This window comes from Ostrea edulis, chromosome 4, assembly GCF_947568905.1.
Source record: "Ostrea edulis chromosome 4, xbOstEdul1.1, whole genome shotgun sequence".
In the NCBI taxonomy this organism is placed as follows: Eukaryota; Metazoa; Mollusca; class Bivalvia; order Ostreida; family Ostreidae; genus Ostrea; species Ostrea edulis.
The window spans coordinates 71,076,868-71,092,087 of record NC_079167.1 but is presented as its reverse complement, the minus strand read 5'-3'; the positions used below and the strand labels follow the sequence as shown (position 1 = coordinate 71,092,087).

General features: G+C 35.6%; 1 protein-coding gene across 1 annotated transcript; it reads right to left on the bottom strand.

The window, feature by feature from the left end:
- Positions 1 to 31: 31 nt before the first annotated feature.
- LOC125668357 (tether containing UBX domain for GLUT4-like) lies at positions 32 to 15,144 on the bottom strand. Its single transcript, XM_056163673.1, has 18 exons — positions 15,017 to 15,144; positions 14,059 to 14,117; positions 12,451 to 12,663; positions 11,774 to 11,855; positions 10,984 to 11,057; positions 10,158 to 10,626; positions 9,769 to 9,900; positions 9,625 to 9,671; positions 9,456 to 9,480; positions 9,194 to 9,260; positions 8,949 to 9,021; positions 7,506 to 7,654; positions 7,018 to 7,080; positions 6,863 to 6,915; positions 6,685 to 6,736; positions 5,782 to 5,854; positions 892 to 1,028; positions 32 to 764 (listed from the first exon to the last, which is right to left on the bottom strand). The coding sequence occupies exons 1-18, from the start codon at positions 15,092 to 15,094 to the stop codon at positions 754 to 756; spliced, it is 1,857 nt and encodes a 618-aa protein (XP_056019648.1). The 5' UTR covers positions 15,095 to 15,144; the 3' UTR covers positions 32 to 753.
- Positions 15,145 to 15,220: the final 76 nt, after the last annotated feature.

The window sequence follows — 15,220 nt, the reverse complement described above, 5'->3', positions numbered from 1 at the left end:
TTGACAACAAAATGAAAACAAAAACAAAAAAGGAATTATAGAAGTGAAATTTATTTTCTTGGGAAGTTATAGAATGTTAACATGAATACCACATGATGAAGAAACACTTGTTCTCGTATACCAGACAGTGGGGTTCCATTTTACATTCCGACAGATAGTAAACCTACACTCTGACAGATAGTAAACCTACACTCTAACAGATAGTAAACCTACACTCTGACGGATAGTAAACCTACATTCTGACAGATAGTAAACCTACACTCTGACAGATAGTAAACCTACACTCTGACAGATAGTAAACCTACACTCCGACAGATAGTAAACCTACACTCTGACAGATAGTAAACCTGCATTCTGAAAGATAGTAAACCTACACTCTGACAGACAGTAAACCTACACTCTGACAGATAGTAAACCTACACTCTGACAGATAGTAAACCTACACTCTGACAGATAGTAAACCTACACTCTGACAGATAGTAAACCTACAGTCTGACAGATAGCAAACATACTCTCTGACAGACAGTAAACCTACACTCTGACAGACAGTAAACCTACACTCTGACAGATAGTAAACCTACACTCTGACAGATAGTAAACCTACACTCAAACTGAGGGTAATCATGGTTTAAGACTGGTATACAAGAATACAGAACAGTCATCAGCTGACTTAATGTGACCAGTCCTTCTGAATAAGGCTTCTAACAGAAACTTTTGATTCTCTTCTCTCAAGATCTCTTCAACAAGCAGCTGTCATTTTTTCCCTGTAATAAATAACATGGACTTAAAATCTCACAATATGTTATAGCATTAAAAAAATATAATAACTTCCATTAAAAAGTCCAACAAGTGGCAGAGAACTTTTAAAATCTCTAGTTTTATTGTTCTTACCCACAGCGAACCACTTTGGGACTCCGGGTTTCTTGGAGTCGTCTGATTGGTCAGATTCTGGTTTACTTGATTTCGATTTTGATGGACCAGGAATTGGGTCTTTTTTTGCTGGGGTTGGAGTGTCATCTTTTGGTAAACTGTAACACATATAAATAAATAAATAGGGACTGCAACACATATGACATGGGCCTAGAATCGCTCTTCTGATACATTGTAGAACAGGCAAAAATTCTCACTAACCAAGATTTATCAATTAACAAAGTTTGATGATGTTAAGTCAAATAGTACCTGAAAATTTAAATGTAACTGTCCAAAAGTAGGTCACGGTGACCTACTTTTGGTTGACACACTGAAGACTCAAGATGCATCAACTGACAAGTCAAATAGTATTCAAATATAGCCATCAAATTCCAAAAGAAGGCCACAGTGACCTACTTTTTGGTCGACACACTCCAAAGACTCAAGATGCATCAACTGACAAAGTTTGATAATTGAAGTAAAATAGTATCTGAAATATTCAGATATAAACGTCAAATTCCAAAAGTAGGTCACAGTGACCTACTTTTTGGTTGACACACTTTGAAGACTCAAGACCTATCAACTGACAAAGTTTGATGATTGTAAGTCAAATAGTATCTGAAATATTCAAATATAGCCATCAAATTCCAAAAGTAGGTCATGGTGACCTACTTTTTGGTCAACAAACTATGAAGACTCAAGATGCATCAACTGACAAAGTTTGATAATTGTAAGTCAAATAGTATCTGAAATATTAAAATATAGCCATCAAATTCCAAAAGTAGGTCATGGTGACCTACTTTTTGGTCAACAAACTATGAAGACTCAAGATGCATCAACTGACAAAGTTTGATGATCCTAGCTTTCATAGTGTCCAAAATGAGCATTTAAAATTGAAAATGTGAAATTTGAATGTCTGCAAAATTCAAAAAGTAGGTCACTGTGACCTACTTTTTTTTTTATAAATATGTTTTGAGGCCTCTAGACGCATCAAGTTACAAGGTTTGATGATTCTAAACCTCTCGGTATCTGAAATAACAACCTAAAATGTATTCATAAATGATTAGCCATAAAATTCAGAAAGTAGGTCATGGTGACATATTTTTCACATGACGCAGTTCAAGGTCCCATGATCCATCAACTGACAACTTTTGATGATCATAGGCTCAAAAGTTACCAAGATATGCATCAAAATCCATTTAATAATAATTACCTGCGAAATTCAAAAAGTAGGTCATCATGACCTACTTTTGAGACAACATGATATTAGGTCCTAAGATGCATCAACTAACAAAATTTGATGATCCTAGTCCTTATACTCAGCAAAATATCAAAGTTTTAACAAAACAAAATTTAAGGTCAACTTTGAAGTGACCTTGAGACCACACCCTTTGCCCCAGGATAATGCCTTGAACAATTTTTTTTATCTACAACCTATCCTCATCCTTATGCTAAAGTTTGGTGATAATTTGCCCAGTGGTTCTTGAGAAGAAGATTTTTTAGCAACCACTACTTTTGTTTGCATTTTCCTAATTATCTCCCCTTGTTAAAGGGTCACAACCCTAGTTTGAGTACAAATGAAAGCCCTTGGGCCAAGGATACCCTGTGACAAATTTGACAAAAATTGGCCAAGGGGTTCTTGAGATATAGCCCTTTTCCCAAAAAGTTGACGCACACCGCATGCCAGACATATGGCCATATGATTAGCTCTTAGCTAATAAATAAATGGGAAACTTATAACACAGGAAATAAACAGGAATATTTTAAGTATTTTTATACACCCGTCTTTAGATGGGACCTATTATGGTACAGCAATGTCTGTACGTCCGTCCGTCTGTCCATCCATCCGTTCGGGGTTTTCTCTTTATAATTTCATTTCCCTTTCACATATCATGCTGAAACTTGCTGTGTAGCTTCTTTGTGGGTCACTCTAGATCATACTGCAATTTTGATCCATTTCTACCTTTTTTCCAGGAGTTTTTCCCCTTTATTTGGAAATAATTATTATATGGAGGGTACATAATTTTTCTGCCCTACTCCTACCACAGTTTTCAAGTGAGAGCCTTATTATGCCCCCTTCAAAGAAGAGGGGCATATTGGTTTGCACCTGTTGGTCGGTCAGTTGGTAGACCACATGTTGTCTGCTCAATATCTTGAGAACCATTCACTTGATGATAATGATATTTCATATGTGGGTTGGTTATGAGTAGAAGAGGACCCCTATTGTTTTTCAGGTCAAAAGGTCAAGGGTCAATCTACTCTGGACATAGGAATATAATGTCTGCTCAATATCTTGAGAACCCTTTGCTTGAAAAACATCAAACTTAGCACACTGGTACATCCTAAGGAGTAGATGACCCCTATTGATTTTGAGGTCATATAGTCAAAGGTCAAGGGTCAAACTGGGCATAGGAATATACTGACCATTCAATGTCTAGAGAACCCTTTGCTTGACAGACATCAAACTTGATACACCAGTACATCTTCAGAAAAAGATGACCCCTATTGATTTTGAGGTCACATGGTCAAAGGTCAAGGGTCAAACTGGACATAGGAATATACTTTCCGTTCAATATCTTGAGAACCCTTCGCTTGACAGACATCAAACTTGGTACACTATTACAACTTCAGGAGAAGATGACCCCTATTGATTTTGAGGTCACATGGTCAAAGGTCAAGGGCCAAACATGACATTAGAATATACTGTCCGCTCAATATCTTGAGAACCCTTTGCTTGACAGACATCAAACTTGGTACACTGGTACATCTTCAGGAAAAGATGATCCCTATTGATTTTGAGGTCACATGTTTAAAGGTCAAGGGTCAAACTAGACATGGAAATTGACTGTCCGCTCAATATCTTGAGAACCCTTTGCTTGACAGACATCATACTTAGTACAGTGGTGAATATTCAGGAGGAGATATCTCCTATTGATTTTGAGGTCACATGGTCAAAAGTCAAACTGGACATAGTAATATACTGTCCACTCAATATCTTGATAACCCTTTTGCTTGACAGACATCAAACTTAGTACACTGGTACATCTTCAGGAGAAGATGACCCATATTGATTTTGAGGTCAAAAGTCAGTTGTCGAACTGGACATAGTAATATATTGTCTCCTATATTTTAAGAATTATTTGCTTGATTGACACCAAACTTGGTACACTGGTACAGCATAAGGAGTAGATGACCCCTATTGATTTTTAGGTCACATGGACAATTCACTCTTGACATAGGAAGATATTGTCTGCTCAATATTTTGAATTGATGATACTACTATCAATTAAATGATGTGTGTGTATAATCCTTTTCAATTTTGCACCATGGGGGGGGGGGGGGGGGGGGGGGGGGATGGGGATATGTGTTTTACAAACATCTCTTGTTTTGTGGAGTGTTTGTATGGGTATTGAAGATGTGCATATGGGATGGATGTTGATTTTCTACAATTTTTGAGAAAATTACAGGTTGTTAAACTTAGTCTATTTAGAAATTGATATTCTATGGAGGGTATATAATTTGTCCGCCCTACTCCTCCCTCAGTTTTCAAGTGAGGACCTTCTTATTTTGTGGAGTGTTTGTATGGGTATTGAAGATATGCATGTGGGATGGATGTTGATTTTCTACAATTTTTGAGAAAATTACAGGTTGTTGAACTTAGTCTATTTGGAAATTAATATTCTATGGAGGGTACATAATTTGTCCGCCCTACTCCTCCCATAGTTTTCAAGTGAGGACCATCTTATTTTGTGGAGTGTTTGTATGGGTATTGAAGATGTGCATGTGGGATGGATTTTGATTTTCTACAATTTTTGAGAAAATTACAGGTTGTTGAACTTAGTCTTTTTGGAAATTAATATTCTATGGAGGGTACATAATTTGTCCGCCCTACTCCTCCCACAGTTTTCAAGTGAGGACCATCTTATTTTGTGGAGTGTTTGTATGGGTATTGAAGATATGCATGTGGGATGGATGTTGATTTTCTACAATTTTTGAGAAAATTACAGGTTGTTGAACTTAGTCTATTTGGAAATTAATATTCTATGGAGGGTACATAATTTGTCCGCCCTACTCCTCCCATAGTTTTCAAGTGAGGACCATCTTATTTTGTGGAGTGTTTGTATGGGTATTGAAGATGTGCATGTGGGATGGATTTTGATTTTCTACAATTTTTGAGAAAATTACAGGTTGTTGAACTTAGTCTATTTGGAAATTAATATTCTATGGAGGGTACATAATTTGTCCGCCCTACTCCTCCCACAGTTTTCAAGTGAGGACCATCTTATTTTGTGGAGTGTTTGTATGGGTATTGAAGATGTGCATATGGGATGGATTTTGATTTTCTACAATTTTTGAGAAAATTACAGGTTGTTGAACTTAGTCTATTTGGAAATTAATATTCTATGGAGGGTACATAATTTGTCTGCCCAACTCCTCCCACAGTTTTCAAGTGAGGACCATCTTATTTTGTGGAGTGTTTGTATGGGTATTGAAGATGTGCATCTGGGGAAGGATTTTGATTTTCTTCCATTTTTGAAAAAATTACAGATTGTTGAACTTGGTCCATTTTGAGGACATCTAGATTTTTAAGCTAAGACCCTTTGTTCATATGAAAGTTTGTCACAGCCTCATGATGGCTGATAATACCTGAAGCAAAGTTATACAAATTATAGCACAAGAAAAACACCCTATGTAAGCATTTCACGGGCGTATTATGTACCGTTTGCGGTACTCTTGTTTTCTACTAGTATCAGCAGCTACAGTACAGGAAGTAAATTTCTAACATGTTCTTCACTGCTACATCCATTTGTCTCTGAAGTTTATGACAGATAGTATGTGGTTTAAAGTCTACCAAAAAAACCAAAAACTGACCAGTTTTCTACTATGAGCTCAGCTTTACTCTTTGGGCTGATTTCCTTCCTCACTGCTTCTGATAAATAGTGATCTGAAAGATTGAACACGATCATATGTACAAAACAAATCTACAAACATACGGCCATATTACAGGTCACTTTTCAGCTGTATTACAGTGTAAATGGTTTGAAAGAGAAGCACATTGCAAGTAGATATGAAATTTACTAAGGTATTCAATACAAAAGAAATATTTCTAGGAAAGCAGATATGAGGACAATAATGTTGGTTTAATGCAACTGGGTTTTGCCAGTGACATGTTAAATAATTTTTAAATTACAACATGATTTTTTTCATGAAAAACTTAAAAAAATATGCTGAATAGCAATCACATTAAACAATCATGTTCATTTCACAATTGCCATCTGACCAATCACAATGAAGTATTCCAAGTGTTTTGACTTGTTGACTGCCAAGACAGAGAGATTTAAGAAACGAGACATCACAATGATATTGTCAAATAATCATATATGTAAATTAAATGTAGATATAAACATTTATTGCGCTGATAACATGCAATGCTAATGCACACTGTTCAATTTTTCTGTACACAAATGTTATTGTGTTACTAGAAAAAGAAAAAAGAAACATTTAAGACTTAATCAACGTCCTCAAGACAAAGTTAATCGTTCTCGGTCTAATGTAACTCTAGGTGGGCATTTTGATCAAATAAGCTATTTACACCTAGGCATAAAATTTTTCTATCATTCTACTTTGATGTACAATGACGCAACTATTAAAAGTTTTGCAGCTCATGAATGTTCCCTCAACTTCTCGAACTTCATCCCATCAGCCAATCAAAATGAAGATTGCAATACAGTTACATCAGAATATAAGTTTATACATGTAGTTGAGTGGACATACCCTTTGCTGTCTCGGAACCAAAATATACAACAGTGGCAGGTGCTAGTTTAGCCTGTAAAACACACATACAAATGAACTGTAGATGAAAATAAACATTTCTTCACTTAGTTTTTACTTCATCAAATATACAACTTCATTAAATCTTTCTGTGTTTTGTTCATTAAGTGGTAAAAATTACCTGAATCATATTGAGTGTTGGATCCTTTAGCACTTGCTTTGGGGGTGCAGTATCTGAAGAAGACACCAGATTTAGATATACACAATAGCCCCCTTTTAAATTCATTGAATTGTGATCTGTGAATTATTCCCTCTTTGAAAACTTTTTCTACTTACATAGGTAAAATCCTTGGCTTTTGTCCTCCAGATATTCTTTCACAAATTTATGCAATGCATGCACTGAAAATACCCAACAAAACATATTCTAAATATGTAACATAATGTGCCTGTGAACACTTAAGTTCCCTGGTCATGCCCATATTCTGTCCTTAATGAATAATCTTGACTTTTATCAATGACATAGATTTGACCTTGATCTTTGAGTTCAACAAGTATGGACTTTCTGTCATATAGAGTTCATATGTTTTGTGTGTTATGGAGAGGGCTTATATAGGCAACACCTGTTGTCCAATCCTTTTATGTATTATACATAATAAAATATTGTTTAAAGAAATATGTTGTGACCAAGGTTAAAGCTGTGATAGAAGGTGACAGAGAGACCAAAAACAATATGTCTTTAGTCACAAGAGAATATTAAAAACTTATGCACTGAAATCCAACATGCTGTAGAATTCACACAACAACCAAGCAGTGTTAACATGGACCTGTCTCTTTTGGACGGAATAATCCCTGGAGCACCACTTTGTCTGGGAACTGGATCCGGATGACAACCTGCTGATATTTGGAATACTTGGCCTCCAGTCTCTCCTGAATCATGCTCCGAGTTAACAGGGGCTGGTCCTCTTCACTTTTCCTAAAACAAATTACAGACAATGATGAAGCTGAATTTCATTTTCAGTCAGATAAGTGGTTTTGTTTGTAAATAGTTTAAATCAGTACTGAGTAGTGTGGTTCCATTGTGTGGGTTACTGTGAGTGTTTATCAATAGGTCTATTTTTAGTATAATCAGTTTGGTCAGTCAGAGTTATGGCTGCTTGTCGAGTGCGTGTCCACATTTTGATGTTGTCCAACAGGTAGTATTCATAGCAATTAGATTCCAGAATTTGGTCCAGAATATGGATAGCCATTTTATTGAGTGGGCATCTGTTTTCTCAAGCCAGCATGTTATTTTTAAATATCTTAGGGATTTTGTTCTGATTTTTGTGTGTATAGTGTGTCATCAATTTTGTTTGTGAAGTTGCTGGTATATAGGTTTTAGGATAAGTAATATGCTATTTCAGTGCAGAGGAGTTTTAGGAAAAATCTGGACCACAATGGGCAGTACTTTGACTTTAGGATGGAGTTAAGCATGGTTTTACAAGTCTGTGGCATCATAACATATGTGAGACCGCAGTGTACATGGGCATTCTACATGGTGGATTCGGTGATTATTTTGACGGCTACTGCTCGTCAGTGAGTTGGAAGTCAGCATCATACTGTGTCCAGTGGGAGAGCTGTCGACATCGTATGTGGGTCCAGTCCTGCCAAGTCTGATCTCGCATTTGTGTACGATTTGAAACGTTTTGTTTTGCTGTAATCACGGTTACATTAACGTTTCGTGATGACATTATTATCTGATATATTGACCATTGAATTGTATTGAAAGTCATTACTTTAATTCATTTGTCAATATTTTCTGGTATACAATATAAAGTTCATTGATGGTGAAAAGCGCGATTGCTTCGTATTTTCAAATTTCCTTATCTTTTGAATCTTATTTTGAATAGAATTTTTTATTTGTTTATTCCATGATTCGTCATTTTCTCTGTTGCATGCACAAAATCCATGAATATAAATCTTCTGATGAGATGTTCAGAACAACTAACAGCTTGATACTTCTGTGTCTTTGCTAAAAGACATCAAAATGTCAGACATCAAAATGTCTTCTACTTAGAACTATCAAGGTCAATTTGAAAGACTTATTTCAATTTCAAACCTGCAGCAATATATACTTGATATTAATTTTTCTGTATTTGATGTAATATAACAGCATTGTTGATGTTAAAACTGCAGCATTGTTGATGTAACATCACAGCATTGTTGATGAATAAACTGCAGCAGCATCGATGTAAAAACACAGCATTACTGACATACACGTGGGTACTCACATTTTCTTTTGTAGATCCACCATCATTTTTCTTATATCATTCTCATTCACCTCAAAAAAGTTTTCTGGAAGATCTACAATTATGTAAAGCATGTATGGCTTGTTGAAACATGAAAACATACAATCCTGTACCTTGCTTTTAAAGAAAGAGGATATCATAAAAAAAAAGAATCTTGTATAATGATTGATTATCTACACACAGTGAGATATAAACCTGTTGTTATTTATGTACTGTAAGAGGCTGACCTTCATTTGCTGCAGTTGTTGTAGTGACTTCCTCAGCATTAAACAAAACAGCTTGTCTGTCACATGGCTAACAGAAAGAGAAAATGATGAGAGTTACTCCTCTTTATAGCAGCAGCAGAATTTGGAGAAAAAGCGTTCCATTAAAATGTAGAATGAGAAAGAGAGGGGTAGAAATAAGATGGACCGAGAAAGGGATAGAAAGAGAAAGGAAGACCGGGATAGAGAGAGTGAAGGAGAGGGACAGATGTGTGAAGAATTTCACCTTGTACTCCTCTCTGTTAACATCACTGCAATGTTAAAGCAAAGACATTTTACAGTTTATTGCTGGAAATAATTTGATATCAAAGCCTTTTTTACTCTGTCTTTTACAAATGTGAAAATTGATCATACTGGCACAGAATCAGGTATCATGATCTGCTGACATTGCTTACCTTAGTTCATTTCTGTAAACATCTTTCCCCTTTGTTTCTTCTGGAAACTGTGTAAATACAAAACCATTTTTATCCAGATATTTAATAAATAGAAAAACACTTTCATTTTGCTTTTGGTCAAACTGAGACAATTAAAATTATGACCTTGAACTCTGCAAATGGCACTGCCTGCTGAGGTCGGCCTCTTTTTGGTTTTGACCCTCCTGCTCCTGGTTGATTGGGTGATGAATGTAAACCCAACTGTGGCATATAGTGAGCTGCTAGACGTCTTGCTATCTAAAATCATAATATTCAACTCGTGTGTGGTAATGTAGCTATCTCTAGAAATAATATTGAACTTGTGTGTGGTAACACAGCATTAGAAAATACTGAACACTGGATGCTAAACCCACGCATAAAATATATAATTAACTGACAGGGCAGAAATATTTTACAACAGATTGTCAGCAGAGTCCTAATATAGCCAACAGGGGCCAAATTTATAAAAGTCATTGGATGTTTTAGAATTTTTTTTAAAGCACCCTCTAGTGTACCTCTTGTTCTTGTGGCGTTAAATCGTGAAAATCTCCAGGAGCAAACACCTGAACCCCTGGAATATTCATCTGTCTAATTGTCTCCGCAAAATCCTGATGCTGCTGTTGACGTCCTTGACCTTGATCTGCTGTCATGGCCCTGTGACCTGGGGTCACTATCTTATCCTCCACTTCCATTGGTTGTTGCTGTTGAAATGAGCTAGTAACTGAAGCACTAGGTTTAGAGTCTACCTCCATAGCCTCCGATGTCCGACTTGTTGATTCCGTTGGTTTCTCAGATTTGTTCTCAGACAACAAAGACTTGTCTTCAGACTTTTGTTTTTCAGATCCAGAAGGAACAGAATTTTCCTCTTGTTGAGACAACTGTCTCTGAGCTATAGAGTCTAATTTCTCTAACTTTGTCTTTTCTCTTTCTAATTTATCTAAAATTTCTGCCATCGCTGTGTCCTCCACTGGTCTGTGTACAAGTCTGAAATATAAAAAAAAAAAAAAATCAGTGTTTTTCTATTCTCTAAAATAGTAACAACAAAGTAAGAAATTGGAATGAATGCTCATTAGCTTCACATGAATAAATAGTACTTGTAGCTGTATTGCATACTGTACACAGGAAAATTTTCAACGTCATTCCCCTCTCCCCAATTTGCATATTTGTTAAGTTGGCAAATTTAAAACTGGACTAATACAAATTCATTCATTGACCTCACATAGCACAAAACAGCTTTGAGTGGATTAACTCTCGGACAAAATCTTTTCTCCTGGCTTTTGGACTCAAATAACACAGGGTGAAAGTTTCTAGTATTAAAAAGATTTATGTTGTGGTTCTTACCTGATTACAGCCTTCCCCCCAGTCAAACCAAGTTTCCTCAGTGTTGTACTCTGTAGAGCAACTTCTCCAATGACCTACAGGATATATAATCATATTCTAGTACCTTTCATTTCTACTCTAATGTTAATATCTATAACATATTAAATCACTCAATCAAACATCAGGTACAAATATGTGACAAGTTGACAACAAAAAGGAGTTTCTATAAACAATTTAACCCCCTCCCCCCAAAATGCCACATATTTGACCTTTTTGTACTGATATGCAAGTACATTTAAGAAATAAATCTCATTTTAAAAATACAGGGAGTATAAATTAGTGGCAGATTTAGAGGGGTTTGGGGGGTTGTGTGTGTTGGAAACGCCTCCTCTTCTTCTTTTTTGAATCAACAAATTAAGTTTATTGTTTTAAATTCTAAAAAGCATGTGGTGACTATAAATAAAACGGAAGAAGGAACAAGAATTCAAGTTTAAATTGCACCATTTTGAATTAATCTTTTTAAAATTTTCCCAGGGGAGGCCCCCCAGACCCCCATTATGCAACCCCCCACAGTAGAGTCTAGATTCACTACTGTGAACTGCAATGGTACACATTGGCATACTTCACAAAGCACTGTGGGAATTCCTATATGTTAAAATAGATGTACTGTAAGTAGTTCTGTATCTATAAACGTATTGTTTACAACAGTAGCACATTCATGAGGAAATGCCTAGCATTACAATCTGTAAAGATATCAAAGGTGAAAACATTGGAAATGTAGATATAAATATATATGTAAGTATAAATGTACCTCTTCCCTCATGTAGATACAGGTTGTTTGAATGGGTGGAATGTTGGATGGATCCACTTTGTAAAGGTTTCCCTTGTAGGCACTGAACAGAAAGATACAAATATCTTAAGGAGGAACATCACATTGTTATAGTGGCAGAATCTCTCACAAAACACAAATCAGTATCATATATATTTCTTTTCCTTTTAAAATTCATTGCCTAGCTGGTAATCTTAGCAGGTTAACACATGAGGCTGCTGATCTATAAATCATGAGTTTAGCAGGATTATAAGGTTTTTTAAGGTGACTTTCCATGGAAACTAATTTTTCACTAAATACTGTGAATTCCTAATTATATGTGTGGAATTTATTATCACGTAATTTCGCAAGAAGCATCATTCACAAAATAAAATTACTTGCTTTTATTCGTATATTGCTAAAATACATGTAAAACTCTTGATCAACAGAGCACTCATGAATTTATGTTCTCGCGATTTGACGTGTATGAGTGATATTACGATATTAAGTACTCGCATAAAATAAGGAATCTACAGTAAAATAAATCTGAAATTTTTAATTTCAAAGTATCTAATATTTGTATATATTCTCTACATTCCATTTATAACAGTTTTTCTGGTGTGTTTGTTAAAACCTACAGTTTTGCAGCTACGGAAAAACATCAATTCCTTGTGTCTGACCTGTCCGAGTTCTCCCAGTGTTGTAGGATGTCCCACAGCGTTGTGGCCGGGGAAAATGTCTGTTGAAGGCGCTGACCATCCTCCAGTTGTAAGGCTATCAGGACATCTTGTTCCGCTCTGCTGGATTCACACTTCACCAGTTCCAATTTCGCGTTGTTTGGTAGATTGGAATATCTCACTGACAGTGTTATATCTACAGCCTTTCTTCCATGTCTGTAATTCATAAATTCACAACAGTGTAATCAAGTCAAATTTTTTAAGAATATCATATCATTTTAAAAGATCCTCCAAAATCATAATCTACACCTTGACAATAATAAAATCCTGATTATCGTTTATCATCAGTATTCACGCTTTTGTTGTTAGAGACAACACACTAATCCAATTTTTTACTCCTCTATACACATTTTATTTGGATTTTAGTCCTCTTATTTCTCACTATTTTCCTCTTATCTATCTTAAAATCGACCTGGAATGTTTGTTGTTGATTGTGTTTCGTATCAACTATTAATCACAAGAGACTCAAGGGCCACATAGCTCACCCGAGCAGTTGTATTTTCCTATATAAATGAAAATTCTAACCTCTGTTGTGGCCCCATCCTGACCCTAAGGATTCATGGTGTGAATTTTTTTTATCTACATTACAGGAGGATGTGTACATATTAATTTCACAAATTTAGTTAAATAGGCTCTTGAGAATAGGATTTAAAAGTAATTTTTCAATATATTCCTATTTCAAAATCTAACTTCCTATTGCAGTCCATTTCTATACCCTGAAGTGTTGGTTTGAAAATCATTGAATATACAACAAAGATGCCTGCATATCAATCGGACAAATTGAGCCCTTAAGTTTCATAAGATATGTTCTAAGATTTTTTCCTACGTAATTTTTCCATGTACTAAGAATTTCATTCCTCTATCATGTTTTCTGAGGGAGGGGGTATGTTTGATCAAATTTAAATCTACAGTACATGAGGATGCCTATATATCAAATCAAGTTCTAAATATATTCTAGAATATTCTTTCTATACATTTCTATGTGAAACTTTAAACTCCTATTAAGCCCTGCTCTGGCCCAGGGGTGGTTGGGTGGTGGAAGATCATGGTTTTAAGAAACTTGCATCTGTGCTTCATTAAGGATGTTTGAAAACAAAATTAACAAATTGTAGTCTCGTTGTTCATCAATTTTTCCTGTATTTTTCTATTCAAGACATAAATCTTTTAATTGCCTCTCCTACATTCTGGGAGTCAAGGTTTGCATCTGAATATACTCTATTTTTGAAAGCTTTCATGCAAGGTTTGGCTTTTCTGGTCAAGCGGTATTGAAAACATTGCACCTTACTTTAACTTTATTAAAAATAAGTATTTCTTCTTGGAAAGGGGTGTGACCTTTCCTTAAAACAAGTTCGAATACCCTTCACCTAGAATACTTTATGTCAAGTTGGTTGAAATTGGTTGAGTACTTCTGGGGAAGACTTCAAGTCAAAATGTGAAAAGTTTACTAATGCAACAGAGAAAAGATAATAAACAACTGATGGTCACACTTTAATCAGAAAGTTCTCTTAAGTTTTCTAAATTAGCAATGAAGAACTAATTATGATTACATACTTAAGTGTGTAATCTTCTGGAGGAAGAAATCCTTGTTTTTTACAAACTTCTTCAAGCACCTGAAAGAAAAATCAATCATATACATGCTGAAACTTTGAACCCCTGGAAACAGATAACTCCAGCCATTTAGTGGTTACTGGTCAATTATGACTATAGTGTATTAGTCATTAGCATACCAGTTAATCTGAGATTCCTCTGACTTTTATATTGTGACATGTGTAGGGTACAGTCAGAGTGGACTCCATATTGAAAAGTGGGGATTCGACAACACTAAGTTACTGGTGTCACTTCTCTGCCTACCTTTTACAACTTTATTTCCCGGATCTACCTTCCAAGATGTGAGAATTCAGTTAACGGATGGTTATTGTACAAGTTAATCATGGCTACAATGATGTTATTACTGCTTAAACGGCCCTAACATCGACAAACGATTGGAATTTTGTGTGTTTGTGTGCTGACGTCATGCACAAAAAAATCAAATGGCGAGGAGGCGACCTAATTCAAAGTTATGCTTTCTTTGTCGGTGTTTGGGCCGTTTAAATGGCTATAGCATCGTTTTAGTCATGGTCTACTTTTCAATATGGAGTCTGCTCTGACTCTACCCCTCACATGTCACAATATAAAAGCGGGGTAAGAGCCAGAGGAATCTCGGATTACATAATTAATAGTATTCACTATTGTGAAAATTAATTGTCGTCAGGTCATGGCTAATGGTTCACGATCACATCAAAATTACCTTGACATAAATATATTAAACAAGATAATAAAGGGTTTGTCAATCACTGTTATTGATTTGATGTCACTTGTTATTTCCTTGTTCAGTAATTCTTTCATCATGAAATGACTTGCAAAATTGAATCTCAAAAACACTTTCAGGAGCGAGTTCTGTATGACAGTGAATATTGATTAAAAAACAGAACTACAGAGGCATTACCTTCAAATTGCTGAGAATGTTTACCTGTAACAGTTTCGTATTTGGTGTTACTTTAACGTTTTGACGCCGACCGTTTGGACACAAAACTTGAACAGTCGACATGTCTCTCAACTTTCTGTTTATACCGGAAGTTCATGAACATTCTCGAGGCCGCTTATGATACACATTTCTGTTCTATGTATATTTTTTCAGAATTGAATTTTATGACAATTGTATACAGCAATTATT